This window comes from Centruroides vittatus, unplaced genomic scaffold (assembly GCF_030686945.1).
Source record: "Centruroides vittatus isolate TY-2023 unplaced genomic scaffold, ASM3068694v2 contig_2818, whole genome shotgun sequence".
NCBI classification, from domain to species: domain Eukaryota; kingdom Metazoa; phylum Arthropoda; class Arachnida; order Scorpiones; family Buthidae; genus Centruroides; species Centruroides vittatus.
In genome coordinates this window covers 41,105-62,693 of record NW_027121792.1, presented here as the reverse complement: position 1 = coordinate 62,693, position 21,589 = coordinate 41,105, and the positions used below count along the sequence as shown (strand labels likewise).

Here is a 21,589-nt window from a genome sequence, read left to right as displayed (position 1 = left end):
AGATAATTATTTAAAGCTTCTATTTAGAAATTTAATAGTCACTTTTGATAAGTCAGTCAGTCTCATTGACAAATAATACATGATAATTGTAATGTTAATAGGCTATAAACTCTTAAAATTTACTTTATTGCAATAAAAGGCTAAGGATTAAAGTAATTACTTATATTAAAACCTTAGTCCTTTTTTATCTGTGCCATGTTTTATCTTGTCTATGCACTACAGCATTATTTTCTATTTTGCTAACAATAGTATAATGTTTAGTTTTAATTTTAAAAAATAAAGCAAAATGATAAACTGTTTAATTAATATAAAATTAATTTCTACACAAAAGTAAAATTAATAGGGGCCATTAACCAGAGCTCTGCACTTGCAACCTTTTTTCTGTAAAAGCCACTGGAACTTTTTATCTAACTTCATTTCTGTTTGCCAAAGATAAAAATGAATCTTATCTTCCAAAGTTATCTAGTTGTTCATAGAGGGTACTCAGTTCTCAATCTTTAACAAAGGCTAGGTGTGCAAGGTATATATTTTGTTCAAAGCCAGCAATTGTTCTCTGTCTCTGTCTCTGATAAGGCTTGCCAAGAGCTTTCTTACTACATGAGACAACAAAGGATGAACACACCATGGAAATGATTTGCAGTTTAGTGAGATACATTTGGGAGCAATTCCATGCCTTCAACAAAGCAAAAAAAAACAATAGTTGCGCCTGTTGTCTACACCATCATTTTTTAGACTTCAATAACAGAAACATTTCTTTGCAGTTTCCATAAAAGTAGAGAGATAAAAACAACAAGAAATGCCATTTTCCAAAAATAAATGAAAAACATAAAAACTGTCTGTTGGCATTACTGATAAATACATTTAATTAATGAGGACAAGCACTTTCAACAATATATAACCATCTTCTTCAGGTAATATGACAGATATGTGGAGATCTACATATGGCACCAATATATTCAAAGGATCAACCTATCCTGTTGACATATAAAGGTTTGAAATTCTTTAACCATTGAAGACAATGTTACGCGTATTTTGATTCTAATGCTTTATTTTTAAAATTTGTTTTGTTCCGATTTAAAAAGTTTGTTCGAAAATATATTTTGTTATGATTCTGCCTGAAGATGACATTAATAAATATGTCGAAAGCGCTAGCAGGATAATAAAAACATTTCTTAAAATGTTTTTTAACACCTTTTTGTGAATTTTCTGTTGGATCAACTTCTATATCATTTTACATGATAACCTGTAACTGCCTTGGCAGCTTTTACTTCCCTCATCTTTATGTTAGTGGCATGTTTTTTTGTCTCTTGTTGAAGGATTGTTCAGTTGCTTTTTATTGAATCTGTTGTCTCTAATGGGGAGAGTGTATATCCCTGGGATATGCTTCCCATTAGGAAGGCCCTTCACATTATTGAGGAGGGTGTATATGGTTGGATTCCTCATCATGATTGGCTATGGCTGCTTTTATATATATTCTTTAATGCATGGCTGTATCTAACTACTGTTTTGATGTTCCTGCCATCATCTGATTATTTGTAGAGGGTTGGAAGCATCAAGCTTTATGATCAGGCTCTTATTTTTGTTAATCATTGCCATCATATCTTATGTTTATTTTGTAATGGTGTATAATTTTGTATTTTTAAATCTTTCTGTTCCATGCTCGTTTATAAAGAGCAATTTGAAAATGTGTTCTATCTCTACATTTATAACATTACATCAAGACTCAATCAGAAAATGCCTGACTACAACTACTTTAGAGGCTTTTGCCTCTGACCAGAATATTGATGTCTTTTTTGATAGGGCACACCTAATACATCCAGTGGCGTAGCGAGGGGGCAAGGGGGTGTATCATGTACTGGGCACCACTCGCAGAGGGGCTCCCAAATGGTCTCCAAGACAAACTATATGTGTTTCTGTAGGGGGACACCAGTGAGGTGTTGTGCCCCGGGTGCCAGTTATGTTCGCTATGCTACTGAATATATTGTGCATCAACTCCTCATCTAAAATATCTGGAAATACTTAAAATCTATAAAGCAATTTGTAAAGGGTAAGACACAGCATCATTGTTGCATGCATTGAGTGCTTTGTTTGGAGTTGTCTAGTTTTATTTATCATCTCTTTGTTATTATTACACTTTTATTAATTTTAACTGCTTTTTGTTATATGTTTACTCTATAAATAAAATGCACATTACTAAATTTCATTTTGTATGTATTGTGAGGTTCCAGACGAGTCCAAACCTCTTGTTAAACACACAAAAAAAATTACATTTTATTTCTACTCAAAGTAGAAAAGGGAATAAGTCACAAGTGGAACTCTGATGCATATACTAACATGTGTTAATGTCAGTCCAGAGAATTTGAACTTTGACTCTGATGCTTGTATAAAGATGACAGGAATTAATTAAATTGGGAAAACAGGACAGTTTGATGAAAGAAAAGCATGTTTTGTAATAAAAATTCTGAAACGTCAAAATGGGAACCATCACTGTCTAAAATATGGTAACAGGTTTCACAGTTTTAGCGACATCTCCCAATTAGAGTTGAGAAACAGTGTCAAGTTGAATACTGAAGATTGTATTGGTCACAAAAAAGGTCAATCTTATTTCCATCTGAAAACAAGGGATGAGAACAATCAGGAAATGATAACATGGAATCAGGAACAATTGGAGTAGGAAATTTGGAGATAAAATCCTTTAAATACCTGAATTTCAAGGACAAAGCACAGATTTTTCCTTCACACAATATTTCAAAGTGACCTCTGCACTTCTCTCTCAAGTTTTGTGCCATCATCCTTGCTGGAGATCTATCATTCCTGTCTTCACTCGCCGTCATCTATTATTGTTCTTCTGCTAGACTTTCTAGCGACACAATCCCAGAGCCATCAACACCTCTAGAACTTTGCCGGAACCAGCAGAATTCTCTTGAACTTCATTGAAGTGAAACAACAACAAAAAGATATTGTAAGCTCCCATCTTATATCCAAATAAACGGATTTCATTTGTAAAAGTGCTTGTGTCAGTATGTCCAACACCATCACCCACTTACTTTCATAAACCCCTTGTACATCTTGACTTGCATCTAACTGATCACCCTTCCCCAATCAGCAAGTCTCACAGTATTTTTAAGTTATTTTCTTTAGATATTTTATTTTAACTATTTTCATATATTTATTTTTAATTTTATGTTAAATATTAACTAATTTGTATATTTAATCCTTGCACATGCGATATGTACTGTAATACAATTTAAAGTTTTGTTTTTATTTTTAAAGTTGTTTTCTGTTTTGTCGTAAGAATCTGCTGATGATCTTTAAATAAGATCAAAAACGTTAGTTCAGTTATTAAATTTGTTTTTGTTACTGGATTAAGGTGTATTTTGAAAATTATAAATTTCTAATTTTCTTGGATTTGAGGATTGACTTATAAATTTCTAAGACAATCCTCAAATGGAGAATTGGATAGGACTTTTTGTTGACTTGGAAAATCATTTTCAAGATCACTTATAACCTATATTGTAACTTAACAATGAGTTACAATTATTGTAACCTTAATGAAATTAACAAAATGAATATACCTTCAGTACTTTTAGAATTAAAAAAGTACAAGGGACTTTTGACTCATCCTGTATATACAGTATATAGAGGGTGATTCATAAAGGTATCACTTCATGTCATCTGTATTATGGACTTATGATGCCCAATTTTCCACAGATGGAGTGGCCAACACTCACTACTTACATTATTGGGCAGATGAGAATACACTCTGGCTAAAAGAAATTTTGGAGTGGCCCATCAAATTCAATGGCAAATTAATGTGTAGTGTGAGATTTTCCACCATGTGATAATTGGCCAATTTTTTATGACAACTCAAGTGATTTCAATATTTGCATATCATTTTGTAACAATTTCCAACTTGACAGATTTGCTATTAACTCAATACCAACAGTTGTGGTTCCAGCATGATGGACCCCACTATTACCATACTGCAGTTATAGACTTGTTGCATCTTTATTGCAAATATTGTGATTTTATGAATGACTGAATTGGTTGTGGAAGGGCATCATGCTGAATTAACTCCATTGGACTTTTTCATTTTCTTTTTGGGTTACCTAAACATAGGAACTCTGACTCCTACAATTACCATTGAGAATTTGCAAGATAGATTTGCAGCAGCATAAACAAAAATATTGCAGAGTTCATTCAAAACATTTGATTCAATTGCCTCCTATGCTCAACTATGTATTGGTACTGAAGAATAGCAATTTGAGCAATTAATTATATTTTATTAAATTTGGATGCAATGGTTTTCTTTTTTTTTCCTTTCTTTTCTTACATTAAAGAAACTTCTCTGCATATCATTTATTCTTTGGGTCACAGAAGTAAGCTATTCTGCACTGCTCATAAATGTAAAGTTGACTTGTTTCATAATTGTTCTTAGAAATTTAAATAATAATAAAGAAGGACACGGAAGGCGTCCAGAAAACGTTCGTTAACTTGAATTAATTAATTTCACACCGGTCACAGGCACAAGTGAGTTCTAGTTATAAATAATAAGATTGATTTAAATCAATATTTAGACTAATTTCATAATTTCCTACAACTCTACAATTGGTACAGTTGATTTATCTGCTGTAGGAAGTAAGATAATATTTGAATGCCATTCAGAATGAGTTTCATACATGATTTACTGATGACAAGTGTCTATACTTCTCATTAGTAAATCGTGTTTGAAAATGTGAAAGTTACATTTATAAAAGTTATAAGGTGTTTCACATTTATGAATCATCCTGTATATATTCAGTACATATTCACATAAAATGAACATTTACATTGAAAAATTGTTGTTAATCATTATCAACATAGTCTATTTATGAAAATTTTTTGAGTAATTTCTATAGAAATAAATTAGATTTTTCATTTATTTAAATCAATAAAACATGTAAATATTTTAAAAGTATTCTTTGCCTACTTGAGCTTTTTTTTTCTAATCATGACATATCTTTTGTATTAAAAATGTAATGTTTTATGTATTTTAGCTTACAAAAGTAAAATTTTTTGGCACAATATTTATATCAACTGAAGAGGAACAAAAAATTTTCAAAATGCATTTGGGAGTAACAAAAAGAAAAGTGGAAACAACCTAGAAGTTTTTCTTCCTTCCATAATACAAGTGTAATAAGTTCTGATTAGAAAAAAAGGCCCAAGTAGGCAAATACTTTAAAAAAAAAATTAACTAAGGACAAGTTAACTTTACAAATATAAATTTTTACTTATAACTAGTTTAATGATATATCATAAATAGTTAACATAATTTGTAAAAGTTAAAATATACTACAGTATAAAGTAAAATAACAGTCAGTTAAAAATATGAATCTCTGTTGGAACAGCAATAGTTATGGTATTAGCATAAAAATTTGTATGAGTATCTATCCCACTCATAAAAAGAAAAAAGGATGATGATTAAAATCTCAATAGAATATAGAAGTAAATACAATGGGTGATCGGTTAATGAACAGTTTGGACTGTGAACAAATCAGATAATGGACACTTTCATGAAAGATTTTTATGTTCACACAACGAACACATGTTTGGATAATGAATACCTCACAGAACAAACACAAGAAGTAGTGATGTAAAATAGTGAATACCAATTGGTTTTCCCTTGTCTCCAGGTGACAATTTGAAATATTTTGGAACTCGGGAGACGTCGACATCGATGCTCGACCCGATAGTATTCCTCTGAACTTTAAAACTCTCACTTGTAATTCCAGCCTTTTGTTAAAAAAGTCTTTGTCAGAAAGGTAAAGTCTTCACAAGACTGTTGGGTGGACATTTATTAAGTTTTGCATCAGCTTTTATTTTCGAAAGGCAAGAGTTTAACTGTCCCATCAGATATTCGTTAAAGTTTTAACACCAAATTTCAAATTTTATCTGGGCCTCACATTTACATAATGTTTTTGTGCACTAGTTGATTTCTGTTCTCTGAATTTTTGTAAGTGCTTTTCTGAAATTTTTATTTAAAAAAGAAACTGATTTCATTACTCCTTTAGCTGCTTGAATCTTCTTGATTATGTTTCTTATCTAAAATTGTGCCTACTGTAGACCTGTTCAAGCCCTACTACCTAGCAACATCAGATATCATCTGCCCATTCTCTAGCTATTATCTCTTGCTTGGTTTCTGTTGGTGAGCACAGTTCTTGAAACTCCATTCTTTTTAGGTTCCATAATTGGCTTCGGGGATCTCTACAACAACAATGCTATTAATTATTTCGAAAAAATCCTGAAGAAAAGAGAAAAGCAATTGACATTGGACAGATTCTTTAACCCTCACAAATGCAAAAAAACATGACTGATAAAAATGCAAGACTGTGTATATATATATTTTTATTATTACATATAAATAAACCTAGTAAGAAAGTACAAAGTATAATTTTTTTATTTTTCAGGGTCTCTAGAATGAATTAATCAAATTCCCATAAAAATCTATGGTAAATTGATAATTGGTTAATGAACAATTTGGGTAGCAAACACTGTCTTGGAACGGATCATGTTCATTAACCAATCACCCACTGTATTATATATTTTCAAATGATTGTTTTTGCCTATAACTATGAAAAGTATTCACTATCTTTTATCTATTGGGTTGTTCGGAAAGTAATTTCGTTTTTTCCATAGAAAAATAAATGCAATATTCTTATAATAAATAAATATTTTATTGAATTATATATTGACCATTTTGGTCAAATATCTCTTGTCATTGTTTCTGGTAGTAGCATGATTTCACATTCATAAAAATTTTGATCGTTGTTTACAAAAAACTGATCCGAGTGATTTTTGACATTGTCATCTCAAGTAAATGTCTTACAGTTAAAAAAAATTTGTATATACCGAAACAAGTAATAATCTGAGTGTCCCCGATCTGGCGAATATGGTTGGTGTGATAACAGATCCCATCTAAGCTATAACCAGTGGTGATATTCGGCGGGTTTGCACAGGTTTGGCCAAGCCCGTTGTTAAAATTTTCAGTTTCCCGAACCTTGTTAAACACACGGAACATTTCTCAGTGGGTTTGTTTTTTTTTTTAAAATATATTAAAATATGCGTATTATACTCTGTAATACTACTAAACTAGAGCCTTATACCCTGTTCGTACCAAGCATTTCAATCTAGATTGTGAGCAAGGTCAGGGAGTATGTCTTGGTGCGATCTCTCTCGGCCGTTTGAATTGAGGTTTATTCGCGATCGATTCAAGAGAGTTCTTGATCCAGTCATAAGAGAGATCTGAGAATGCCATGCGCGCGAGATAATACAAGATGGCTGTCAAACACGTGTCGGGCTACGGACAGCGAAAGATAAAGTATAATGTATATCGAGAGATGATGACACGTGTTCATCGTGAAGGGCATAAACGCCACTTCGCAGTAAAGATTACCCCTGCCTAAAAAAAAAAGGTCGACAGCCCTAAAATATTATTGTTACCTGCCCTTCATCCATGGCTCGTTAAGTTCCAAGTACGCCACTGATTGTTAGATATACGGTTGCAAGAAAAGATATTGTATTTATTTCTATTCAAAACTTCCATTTTATTTGTCGGTGATTGTCAGGGAAAAATTTTCTGCTAGCGAACCCCTTGTTAAATATTTCGAATATCACCACTGGCTATAACAGTTTCTGACCAGTTACCAAACTTGTGTGAAATTTGGCATTATCATGGTAAAACACTACACTTTGTTTGTTGATCAATTCTGGCCTTTTCTGTTTGATAATATTACTCAATTTGTTTACTGGATGGCAGTACACTTTCGAATCAATTGTTAAATTGTCTGGTAAAAGCTCAAAAAAAAAGTTCTTTAAAATCCCACCATAGAGAGCATCTCCCTTTAATAACATGTGGAACCCATATATCGAGCTTTGAAACGAAACCAATTCGTTTTAAGTAATAATAAACGGTTCAATTTAACAGATTTAATCTCGTAGTGATTTCACGTGTTGTTATACGGCATATTGCTTCAATCGGAACCTTTATTTTGTTTTCATTGGCTTCAAATGGCCATCCAGAATATGGTGTATCTTTGATATTAAAATTGCCAGAATGTAATTTTGTAAACCAGTTTTGGCACTGTCTTCCTCTCAACACATCTTTTCCAAACATGTACCACAATTTTTTTCTTATTTGAACAGCATTTTGATTTTTTAGTTATAAAAAAGGAAAATATGCCGAAAATGATGCTTTCGATTTTCCATATTTGATGGGTCACTGAAAAAAAAACTAATTGTACAGAATCAAACAAAATTTCTTACAAATAAGCCTTAAAATATCAGCTGTCAAATTATATAATGAAAATGTGGTTTAAAATTAAATTGGCTGATAAAAATACATCTAATTCCTCTAGTAATAAAGAAACAAAATTACTTTCCGAACAACCCAATATATATCTACATTTTAATTGTTGAAATGAAAACTATTTGTTGAATTAAAGCAACTCATTGAAACTATGCATGCTTATTTATGAGATTCATAAAAGACAGAATAGCAATAATAATTTCAGTTAAAAGCCAGACATTGATTTTTTGCTGATACAGAGAAATTTCATGTGACTGTGGGGCACAGTCTACTCCTAACATGTGTGTATGGTTATTTCTATTAATGTACCATAGAAGATTGTGCAGAGAAGCTTGTAGACAAAAAGTATCAGATCAAATAACTTACTAGTATGTTGTGAGGATTGAATTTTTTTTAATACTTGATACACAGAAAAAAACAACTACTGGTTCTTTATTGTTAGTTTAATGTAAAAAAAATAAACATAACAATAATAAAAAACCAGTAATGTCTCATGTATTAAATGGAACAAGGTCAATCCTCACAACATTTATAGTTGAGTTACATTATTATGCAATTGAGCTACATTAATTGAAAGTAATTTGACTATGCATATGAATTTTGTGCAATTAATTTTTGTTTGTCAGTATTGCAGAACCAAGAATTGCAAGAAGACATGAGTGTGTGTCGATATGTTTATTGTTGGGCTCTGTTCATAATATATAAAAATATATATATATATATATATATATATTATATATTTTTTTGTATGTATGTGTATATATATATTTCTGTTTTTGGATTCCTTTGTATATTATTAATTATCCCTTTTTATTTGTCGGTTGACTATGTATGTGATGTAAATTATTATTTGTATTTTTACCCATGATGTATACATTTTTCTTTTGTTCATTTTAATTATCAACAATATGTTTACTAACAGTAATAACAATAGATATATTTACTTTCAAATGGGAAAACTTACAAAATAACAAAAATAGCCCCATTTCCCTGCTTAACTGTTGTAAAGCAGTCGCTTGGCATTCGGCTCGGTATATCCGAAATTCGGCAGCAAGTTTCTTATATTCTGGGACCTCGGGGTCTCACCGAGTTAATACTCAAAAAAGTGCTTGAAAATAAGGAACTTACCTGTGACACTTAGACAAGTGTATTGAGTCGATGGAATTACATGCTTAATTTGGTGGTGGCATGATCTCGCCACGTTGTGTTACTGTCATAGGACATTTGTGGCATTTTATAGAAACAGTGAGGCCATTCGCCATTCCACCACGTCCTGATAGTAACACCATCTTCTGAAAATAAAATCTTTTGTTCTGTTTTGTGAGATTTTGGGTGGATTCTGTATGGCAGCTCTGTGCCAATGGTGCTATATAAAAGGGGTGTTCGGTCCGGAATTCGGTATTCTTATAAGGAACTAGAAGAGAAGTGTTTCTTGCTCTAGTGTATGGTTCAGTGGTCAGCATTTCCATTCTTTCTTTGTGTCGAAAAGACATGTAAGTCTAACTGTTTGTGTAATCTGTTAACATCAAAAGAACTGTTGGTACGATACAACATTAATCATGATGGAAAAGGTTTGTCTCTGTGACAACCGCTACTACACCGGATTAAACTAATAAAACCTACTAAAAGCCTGTTACCGGTGAGCTTCGCTGAAAATCGTTACAAACGTTTTCGAACTATAAAGTTCTTCTTCAGGTAACTGACGACCGTTAATCGGAATCGTATTCCATTAGGATTTTATTCGAATTGCATTCGATTAACGGTCGTCAGTTACCTGAAGAAGAACTTTATAGTTCGAAAACGTTTGTAACGATTTTCAGCGAAGCTCACCGGTAACAGGCTTTTAGTAGGTTTGTCTCTGGTTCGCATTCCTGAGAAGTGAATATTTTTTTGGTATTCGGTGGATTTTTTCATATACCTATTTTGTGAGCTGCCATATGCTTAATACCTGTAAAGTCTATGAATATATTGTATATAAGAATTGTGTACATAAAATTAGTGTTTTAGTGGCTCTTGGTGTGATTGTTACTCGTGGTAATCAATTCTCTATCACTCTCCTGCAAGTTTCTGCATTACGGATACTTGCAGATCCCACAAGAGGGAATAAGAAAAAATTGTATGGCTGAAGAGTGGGTGAAAAGATAGTATTAGGACAAATATGATCAAAAATGAAATTGGAGAACTGATCATACAAGAGGAAGACATAAGAAAGAGATGGAAAGAGTATTTTCAAAAATTATTAAATATAAAATGGAAGACACCTAAGCAGGCAGAGGTAATAATGGAAGAACAGACAGAGGGAGAGACAGAGAGTGGGATGATATAACACATACAGAAATGGAGACTGTGTTAAAGAAAAAGAAAATGGACAAAGCTGTGGGAATTGATAGTCACGGTAGATATGATCAGTGCATCAGGTCACCTGGCAATATATTGGCTAACAAGGGTTATGAAGGCAGCATGGAGAGAGAAGAAAGTACCATCTGAATGGGAAAAAGTATCATAGTCCCAATATTCAAGAAAGGGAACAGAAATAAATGTGAAAATTACAGAGGGATCACATTTTTTACCCCATGTTGCCAAGATTTTTGAAAGAGTTTTATAGTGCAGGATTAGAAAAGTGGTAGAACATTTTTCTAATAGAGGAGTTAGAAGAGGAATAACATGGGTTCAGAAGGAACTGATCTACCACAGATTTGATATTCTCTATAAGACTACTGATGGTAAGAGCTGGGAATACAACAAAGTAATGACTTTATAAAATGTTTTATCAATATCTATAAGTGTCCCAAGACATGGTGTGGAAGGCCCTAGAGAGTAAGGACAACTCAGCAAAAATGATAAATCACACACAAGCAATGTATACCAAAAAGCCTAAGTTGTGTCAAAACAGGAGTTAGGAAAACAGAGTGGTTTGAGTAAAGACACGACTGTGACAAAGAAGTGATTTGTCATCACTTTTGTTTATAATCATAATAGATTAAATTCATAAGAATGTAAAAAAAAAATATTTAATGGAAAGAAGTTGAGGGCTTGGCTATTTGCAGATGTTACATAGTACTGATGGAAGACACAGAAGTACAACATAAACTGGACATGTGAACAGAGACCTATAAGAATGGGGAATGAAGATAAACTGAGAGAAAAGGGAGACAGTGGTAATACCAAGGAGAACTCAGGAGGGGAGAGGAAAAATTAAACTGAATGGAGAATTAATACAGGATGTTGTAAAGGATGTAGACAACTTTAGATTCCTGGAAACAGAAATATCAAAGAATGGAAAGTTAAACAAAGAAAAAGTAGAATAATATACTCTGATAGAAGCTATCAGCTTGCTGTAAGAACTTTGATTTGGAAAAAGGAAGTGCCACTGAAAGGTAAAGAGGTCCTTTATCAATTATACTTTGTCCAAGTATTGACTTATGAAGCTGCAGCATGGAATACATCATGGAGAAAAAGAAGACAAAGATCCAGGCAGCAGAAACGAAATTCCTCAGGAGCATGCTAAGACCAGAAGAGACAGGATAAGGAATGAAGAAATGAGAAAAAGAATACAAATGAAAAATTTGGGGATGAATACAGTTAGACGAGATGGTTTGGACATATCAAGAGAATGGAAGAAAATAGAATATCAAAGTTGGTTTTGGAGAAGGAGATTGTTGTGTCCGTAAAATAAACAATTACTGTTAATGTATATAAATAACTTTATTAGAATAGAACGTAACGGCGTGGTAATACAACATAACATTTGTGCCTCCAGGTCTAAGTGTTACAACAGCTAACGCACGACTGCCCAAAGACAAAGGAACACGCCAAAGACAAACATCAGAGGTGCGGGGTCGCCTAACTAGGTCAAGAGGCAATTTGGTGTCCCCTGGAGGTTTACATGCATAAATACATAACAATTCTCCATGCTTAATAAAATGTTTAAAGATTTAGGCGTTGTACCGGTCTTCGTATTCACATTGATCGTCGAGGCTCCAATTCATTTGAGTTTGTCATCATTCGGCTAGATTCTCCCTCCTCCTTCTCTAGGGGCCGTTCGGAAGTTGTTTTCGTCGTTGTCTCGTTTTTGTTGGATAGAGTCATTACAGTTTCTTTGTTGTAGCTAATTGTGCTTGGGTGTGGACTAGCGCTAGCCGGGGATGAGTCTCTATTGTTTACTATGTCGTTACACCTGTCAATTTTCTTTTTATTGAAGTCAAATCCTATTTGAATAGGATTTGTCTGTTTGTTAATTTCACACAGGCGTAGTTGATCGTAATGCCTTTTTATTACGTATCCATCATCGAGTTCAATTAAGTAATGTATACGATCTAGTCGTTCAGCAACAATACCATATTTCCAAGAACCGGAAGTTGTGTAATTACGGGATTGTACACGGTCTCCCACACAATAAAATTTGTAGAATTTCGGTTGTTCGGTTATGTTCCTTTGGAAAGCTTGTGCCTGGGGTTTGAGCAGATCTAATTTTGTTCTTATTTTGTGTCCTAATAAGTTTTCTGCTGGACTTTTCTCATTAGAGAAGGGAGTTGCTCTAGACTGAAATAGTAGTTCATGGAGCTTCTGATGTAGAGTACCCCTTTCATACTTCATACATTTGAGGTGTGTTTTTAAGGTGTGACAATATCTTTCATCTTGGCCATTTGTGGCTGGGTGTCCCGGTGCTATTAAGTTTTGACGGATTCCGTTTCTCGAACAAAACCCTTGAAATTCTTGTGACTTAAAAAATACTTGCATTATCACTTACTAAAATTACAGGTAGACCAAATCAACCAAAGACTTCATATAGAAAATGAATTGTGATGGATGTGTCTGGTGCTTTCTTTGTATAGAATATTTCTGGCCACTTTGATTTGGCATCAACAACAATAAAGAAATAATGATTCATAAATGGTCCTGCATAATCGATGTGTATACGTTGTCAGTTTTTTGTAGGCATTTCCCATTTGTGTATTGGGGCTTTTGTTGAGTTTTTCTTAATGTCACAGCACTCTTTGCAACTTTTAACCATATTCTTGATATCAGAGTCAATATTACGCCAGTAACAGTAATTTCGGGCTAGGGCCTTCATTCGAACGATTCCTATGTGTGTAGAGTGTAGCTCTTGCAGGACTGCTGGCTGTAAACTTCTTGGGACAATTATGCAGTGTCCTCTAAACAGAATGCTGTTGTGTGTGGATATTTCTGGGTCATACATATGGCCATAGACAATATCGTTTTTGATCTGTGATAGTTCTTTATCAATTAATGATTCTTTTCGAATTTCCTTGGCGGTGATAGTTGCATCATGCATTCGTGTCGAGTCATACATTTGTGTTGTCAGTGATTGTGTGTCCTGGATGGCTTTTATTTTTGTTGATGAAATGTTGTTGATTGTAGTTGTGTGGCTGAGTTTATTGATGTCAATCTTTAAGCTCAGAATCCAATCTCTTCCTACTATTGCATTTTTTTGGAAGGGAACGACATACAAATCCTCTATACTGTAGTTATCACCATATTTAGTTTTTACTTTTGCTACTCCTAGTGGTTTGAAAATATCTCCTGTGTAACTTCGAAAAATCACTTCCATTTTTGCTATAAGTGCGTTCAATTGTAAGCGATTTAATTCATCAATACTGATGAGAGTGACGCGACTGCCAGTATCACATTCAAAACGGACTTTTCTACTGTTAACGTAGATTTCTGTGAGGAGTCTGTCATCAGTTCCCGTTGTATTAACAAATATATCTAGAACACTGTTTATATCAAAGTCAATTACACATTCGTGATTAATATTGTGGACATTATGATTCCTGTTGATTGTTGACGTTTGTTTCCTTAAGAATGATATGCAAACTTTTCCCGTGTGGCCCTTTTTATGACATTGTTCACATTTCAGCTGGTCTTTGACTCTACAATTTACTGATTGCTTACATTGTGGAAAAAACAACCATAATAGTCCTTCTAAATGGAGTTCGTGGAGGTTAAATGGGTTTCCACTGTGACCTTCTATTCTGTTTCTGTTCTGTTTTGACAGTGGTGTTTGAGGGTGTGAGCATCGTTTTATTTGAATATTTTTGGTAATTTTGTGAACAAGGTGGTTACTTTTATGTATTACGTCGTTTTCAATTTTGGAAGCTTCTATGGCTAATGCAATTTCTAGCGTCTGTTCAAAGGTTAGATCAGTTTGTTGTAGAATTTTCTCACGGATGTCGGCATCTCGTAAACCATGTATGAATTGTACTCTTAACATTAAATCTATGACGGATTTTATACAGTCCGCATTGCTACAACTAGACTTGAAATCTGCGCTTTTCAAGAGTTGTTTTAATGAAGTCACGTAATTTGAAATGGACTCACCATTATGTTGTACTCTGGACAAAAATTTATGCTGTTCTGTTAGGATATCTCATTTGGGTGTTAAGTGATTTTGTGGCACGTAACAGAAATCATCTGGCACATAATGTATCATATGATTTCTGTCTTTTTCAATCATCCTTTCTGTTTATTACCTGATCATTTTTTTTTTCAATTAGATTTTTACATTTATTCAAATTAAAGTGTATTCGTTTAATTTCTTTAAATATCATTATTCGAAGTCTAAGATATTGGCACGCATTAACATCTTTAAAGCTAAGTATGCTATAATCTCTCTATGCACCGGAATTTGTAATAATTAAAATAAACCCTTCTAACCTTTTACCCGGTGTGGTTCTATTTTTAGAATCGCGTCGTTCTATTTTCAAATTACGTTGCTATAAATATTTTCAAAATATTGCTAAGTATGCTTACAGTATGGCATGCGGACTCAAAAAGGTTCGCCATCCCTGTGTTAGGATATTTCGTTTGGGTGTTAGGTGATTTTGTAGTAACTTCATTAATTCAGCAAAGGTTTGCCTAGAGGGTATTTCTGATGCTGTTAGGTTGGTCAGTAGCTGATAATGTTTTGGTCCAAGACAATTGATTAATATCATTACCTTAGCTTCTTCAGTAATGGCGTCTGTTCCGGTTAGTCCTTTGATTTTGAGAAAGTTATCCAGTCATTGGGAATAGTTTTCAAAGGTCTCGGACGTTTCGTCATAAGTTTCGAAGGTTAAGGCTTGCGTTTGAAGAACTCGTTGAACTGATAGTTCTGGTTTCGTCTCCACTGACTGACTCTGTAATTTCTTGATGAACATGTTTAGAGTTGAATTTAATTCTGTAAGTTCACTCATTTTTATATCCTTTTTTGTCCTCGTTGCCAATTTTATCCTCGTCGCCAATTGTTGTGTCCGTAAAATAAACAATTACTGTTAACGTATATAAATAACTTTATTAGAATAGAACGTAACAGCGTGGTAATACAACGTAACGTTTGTGCCTCCAGGTCTAAGTGTTACAACAGCTAACGCACGACTGCCCGAAGACAAAGGAACACGACAAAGACAAAGGTCAGAGGTGCGGAGTCGCCTAACTAGGTCAAGGGGCAATTTGGTGTGCATTATCCCTTGGAGGTTTACATACATAACAAATACATAACAGAGATAGAGGAGAGAAGACCTAGGGGAAGACCCAGGAAGAGGTGGGTGGTCTAAAAAAAAGGATTGATGATGTAACAATGGTGTTGCAGAGGAGTGGTGGAAGATAGAAAGAGATGGAGGTCTTTGGTTCATGACCCAATCCAGGTTTCACTGGATTAAGGGCAAAGAAGTATTATTGCAGACCCAAAACGATCATATAACTAGTATGCTATACACTTGCTCCCGATGCATTGCTTACTAGCTTCTTCACACAATCTCCTATGATGTGTTACTGTTGAAAAACCCTGTATAATACTACTGTTATATATATTTCAGTTTGCATTTTAAATAAAAATTGACTAGGCTGCCAAAACATAATTGTCTTTTTGTATTACAAAAATAATACTGTATCTAATAAAAACAACAATTATTCTGTTATTTGAATGGTATTTAAACTACATTTTGTAAATGTTTATTAAAAAGTAATTTGCAGAGATCTTATTGGTTTTTTAATATAAGTTAAAAAGTTTATATTTTTGAATGAAAATAATAATTATCTCATTTTTTAATTGATTTAGTAATAAATGAATTTTTGGAAAAACTTATTGATAATGCCAAAAAATTATGAAACTAAAATGTTAATCTGAAAAATTCATTTTTATTCATTTTCTCAGTTTTAAGTTAGTCAAATGACAAGTAAATTTAAATAATTATATACCATAATATTTTTAAAAAGTAAAAAAATAATTTAAAAGTTGTGAAAAGAAATATGCCTTCATTTTAATGAATTATGGTATTTAAACAACAATATGCAATACTTTAAATGCTTAAAACTGATTTAAATAAATATTTATGAATGTTGTTGATTTGCTTGAATATACTGTACATAAAACTTAAAATCAAAGGTTCATCTTAAAATTTCAGATTTATTTGATAAGATTTATTATTTTCAGCTGATGATGATGTAACTGTTGGCAAATTTTATGCTACCTTTTTAATACAAGATTATTTTCGTCGATTTAAAAAAAGAAAAGAAGAACGAACTGTTGGGGAAAAATCTCACGAAAGCACTGTAGCTTTACAGGTAAATTATAATTATTTTTTTAAATAATTTAAATATATTTTTATATTTACAAAAACTTATTATATGTAAATGAACTTATTTTCATAAAAACACCTAATAAAATAATTTGAAATCTTTGAATTTGCAAAATGATATGTAATTTTAAATATGCTAATTCACCAGAGGATAAAATGCAGATATCTAAATAATGTTAGTATCATAATTGTGTGTGGATAAACTTAGCAGCATATAACTTCTTTGGAAATCCTTGAAGGTGTTGACAGCCAAAAAAATTTGGAGACTACTGCTCTAGACTGTATTTCTTCCTTTGCCCTTATTCTTCCATTTCTTTCCAATTCTTCATTGCTTCCTTTACTATTACTAGCTGTATTTCAATGTTGGTGACATTGCATAAGTTAAGTTTACTGTACAGACAGGTGAAATTTTGGGTAGCTGAATTCAAAAGAGCTTGCAATTTGTCTTGGAGAAGCTATGTTCTGGACAGCTGAAAACTAGTTTTATTGAGACTGTCATGAAAATCTGTGAAATCGTCCTGCAATATTACTGTTCTTTTCAGACCAAGTGAAGATATCACAAGAACAGGTAAAGTCTATTATTGATGACAATGTGGGAGATTGCTGTGTGTGCTTAGATGTAAAACACCAAATACTCAAATAAAATCTAATTTTATTTGTATTTGACAATTCATCATTACAGAGTTTACAGTCTGAATGTCCAACAAATTCAATCACATTGAAGCATACAATGTTCTACTCACAATTCCTCAGACTGGAGTGGAGTGTAATTCAAAATCTCTTAGAGAACTTTCTTAAATAAATCTCCAGTAAATTATCATCTTTAGAATGACTAATGTTTTCAATCCTTCATCTGGATCTTTATCAGGTCAATTGTTCTAGAATCAGAATGCTTTGAACATCATCGCAAATTCTGCATTTCATAAATTTTTTTTTTTTTAATGTTCCTTTTATTGAATGCATCTCCAGTTTTCAATTTGATGTTTTGTACCACACTTTATGATAATGACAAATTTTTAAGAATATTTCAGATGGATAATTCTTCAGAATTTATTTTAATGTTATAAATGCATCAGATTGTGGTATTAATCAAGTAATACCTGCCATGCATACAAAAATAAACAGTTTATTTATTTTAATTCTAAAATAGATACATTGACATGAAACAAAGATATTGTGTGATTATTTTCACAGACACGTTCTTATATGTGTTTATATTTTAGAAAATACGAGGGAAGCAGCACTTCCACTTTCATCACTAAACACCTTTGGCTGCTGAGAAACATTTATTTGTTATGCATTAACATTTTCAGCCTAATGCATCCTCGGGTGACTGATTTTAGAACATCTGTTACAAACTCTTCCAAAATAGAATACATTTTTTTATAGAACATTAGAACATCAAAGCTTAAATATTTGAATTCAAAGATTCTAATGTTCTATACAAAAAATGTGTTCTATGTTAGAACAGTTTGTAACAGATATTTCAAAATCAGTCTCCTGAGGATGGCCTATGCAATAGGCTGAAACGTTAGTGCATAACTAATGAATGTGTCTCAGCAGCCAAAGGTATTTAGTGATGAAATATTCTTTCTGCTGAGTATGAGTTCAGTTGTTTCTACAAACTACTTAAATTTAAAAACCAATAAGAAAGGAAGAGAAGAATAGAATAGACAATGAGAAAAGCCAAAAAAAATATATTTTGATGAGACAAATAAATATTGGGGAAGAATTATATTTTGTCAATTTTTGAAGCAGTTAACGTATGTAATCAGGATGATGAGATCTTTGTCCTTTTGTTCTTTTTCTGGGTAGTCTTGACTTAAGTTGGTAGCTTTAACTATGTCCTTTAACTATTCACTTCATCCCATATTCCTAGACGTAGCTATGTTTAATATTCTTTAGCATCTTTGTTTTTTGCATTGCTGTACTCTTGATTGAACTGGATTGCTATTCAATTTATATGTATTCACCAAACCTATCACCAACACACAAAAGCATATATTCCACACATTATTCATGCTTCTTCCTTTTATATCATGGCAAGAACTGGTTTTCACCTCTCTTTGGACATGACACTAATTGGTTAACCCACTTTCAAACGTCCAGCTATAAATCTGCTAAGAAATTAAGAAAAAATAAAAAAGTTAAGGACAGAGTTAAGGAAAGGATAGAATACAAACTAAACACAAAAAAAATTAACTGTGATAATACATGGAAGCTAACAAAGATAATGTTCTGAATTGTCTTGTCATCTAGGATGAAACTTGGATGCATCATTTTGATCTTCAAAATAAAGCCATAATCAAAACAATGAAGCACAAGGAGTCTCCACCTTCAAAGAAATTCCAAACCCAGCCATTGACCAACATGGTCATGGCATTGATGTTTTGAGATGCAAAAGGAATGCTACTCATTGTTTTCTGGCAAAGGAGAGGACAATAAATGACAATTACTACATGCATTGTTGCAACAATTGTGCAATGCAATTGAAAAGAAATATGGGAAAAGTGAGAGAGAGAGATCATTAAAAAAAAATAGAAACTAACCTTAATCTTCAGTTGATAGTTTTAAAAATTTCAAAATGTTTTCAGCCTTTTCAATGCCATCCTCAGTGTTTGATTTCTCTTCGTAATAAATTTTGAAATTTATTGTAAAGAGTAAAATTTTATTTTTCAAGGTTAGTGTTAGTTTCTATTTTCTATGGATTTCTTCAGTTTAGATTGAATTAGAGAAGTCATCTTCCATTGAGACAATGCACTTGGTCAAAAAGTGCACTAGGCCATCCAGACATTTGATGAATGAGCCTTTGAAATATCAGAACACTTGTTCACCAGATTTGCCAGATTCAATTTTCATCTTTTCTTATCAATGAAAAATATCTGAAAGGACATTTTCCAAATGATGTTGCTATATGACAGACATGCAGGAATAGTATGATCCACAAATCTGTTTTTTGTTTTTTTACAAGGACTTTTCTAAGTTGTAGCACCAATGGATCAAATTCATCACACTTTATGGAGACTAGGTAGAATCATGGAGACTGTCCTACAGGTTCAACTGTCAGTAGGCCAGATTGGAGACCAGAAACTTTTCCATCTTTATCTAATCCTTATAGGTATTTTAAGTCGTTTGTTTATATTTATAAAATATTTATGAAGTACTTAAAACCTTGCGAGACACAGAAGCATAGACACACTTAGTTTAAGTATTTTATTTCGGATTTTCTTGGCCCAAGCGATCTCCGCTCTTACACGAGTTATGGACGTCTTTTCCTGCACACCCTCTGGTGGTGCCAGCTCCATAACAATAGGTTATTTTTAATTATAGTAAAATCTGTTTACTATGTAAAGTCTGCCTACTGTGTGTGATTGTTGGGACAGTCAAGGGGTCATGAAAATCGTGCATGGGCATGAAAAACACACAGACAGGCTTACCATTCACTTTTCCCATTTAATGAAATATTGAAAGTTTTCTTATAAAAGTTTCTATATCCTTGTTGCTACAATTCTCCTTCAATATTTTTTTTTAAGAAGAGAGAGTCCAGTAAAAGTTCAAATGTCCCATTGGATATCTACACTTGGTCCCTCATTTAATGGTCTACAAAATCAATGACCCTGGGGCTTTGGATATAAAAGTTCTTGGAGAGAAAACAACTCTGGGAGAATGAGTGAATCTGGGAGATAGAACAATGGACCTTGAAGAATGAACAGTGGATCTTGGAGGAAGAACAAATATTGGAGCAAAGAACATCATGTTCTTAAAACACATTTTTATAGGTTTCTCTCCTCTATTCCACATTCTGATTGGTTTTCCCTTGTCTCCTGGTGACAATTCAAAACCTTTCGGGGCATGGGTTAAATGTCGATAACAACCTCTCCCAACTCCAATTATCTAAAATTCCTCCAACTCTGGAATTCTCCACTGTAATTCTAGCCTTTTGTTTTCCATTTTGACGAAAAGAACTTTTATTGTTTAAGCAAGGCTTTAAATTTTGCTTTGTTTTAATTTTGAAAAGTGAGAACTTAACTGTCTTGCCAGATATTTGTCATCAAAAACAAAATTTCGATTTCCGTTTTGGACCTCATAACTGTAATCATAAATATTATTGTCATTTGTTTAATGTTTTCAAAATTATCAAGTTCCATAATAAATTTAAAATATATTGTATAGGATAAAAATTAAAAACTTTCAGGAGAGAACATATTAAAATATTATTGTACCTAATTTTTTCTAAGTTTTTTACACATTCATGCACAACCATTGTAACACAACACCAGCAAAGTCAACCTTTTGTTAGAGGTTATTTTTTATTGTTGCAAAAATTGCTATGCAAAAGGCAAATTGTTTAAAAGTCCTGCTGATATCAGATAATTGTAAAGTTTTCTTGTAAAATAACAATTTAAAAAATCTAGACACTACTAAAGAAAGGTCAGCTCCACTAGTGTTAATAGTATTCCAACAATTGTGGATGAACATGCAGAAAACTAAAATGTTTTTGTATTTGGTTCTTATAAGGAGTACTTCACCTTTGTACCCTACCAGTTTTGATAAATTTTGGTACAAAAGTAGATATGATAATGCAGTCTTCCAAACCATTTTATTTTATGGGCCATAATGAGTGAGTTATGACTAATTGAATGTGCAACAACTTCTCTTTTCAGAC

General features: G+C 32.8%; 1 protein-coding gene across 3 annotated transcripts in view; it reads left to right on the top strand.

Moving 5' to 3' along the window:
* The window catches only part of LOC136972132 (muscle calcium channel subunit alpha-1-like), a 220,850-nt gene that overhangs the window by 187,633 nt on the left and 11,628 nt on the right, over positions 1 to 21,589 (top strand). For all 3 annotated transcript variants that reach the window (XM_067266680.1, XM_067266679.1, XM_067266681.1), the window contains exon 40: positions 16,779 to 16,909. In XM_067266680.1, the coding sequence (XP_067122781.1) occupies positions 16,779 to 16,909 (131 nt within the window). The remainder of the gene's footprint in view (positions 1 to 16,778; positions 16,910 to 21,589) is intronic.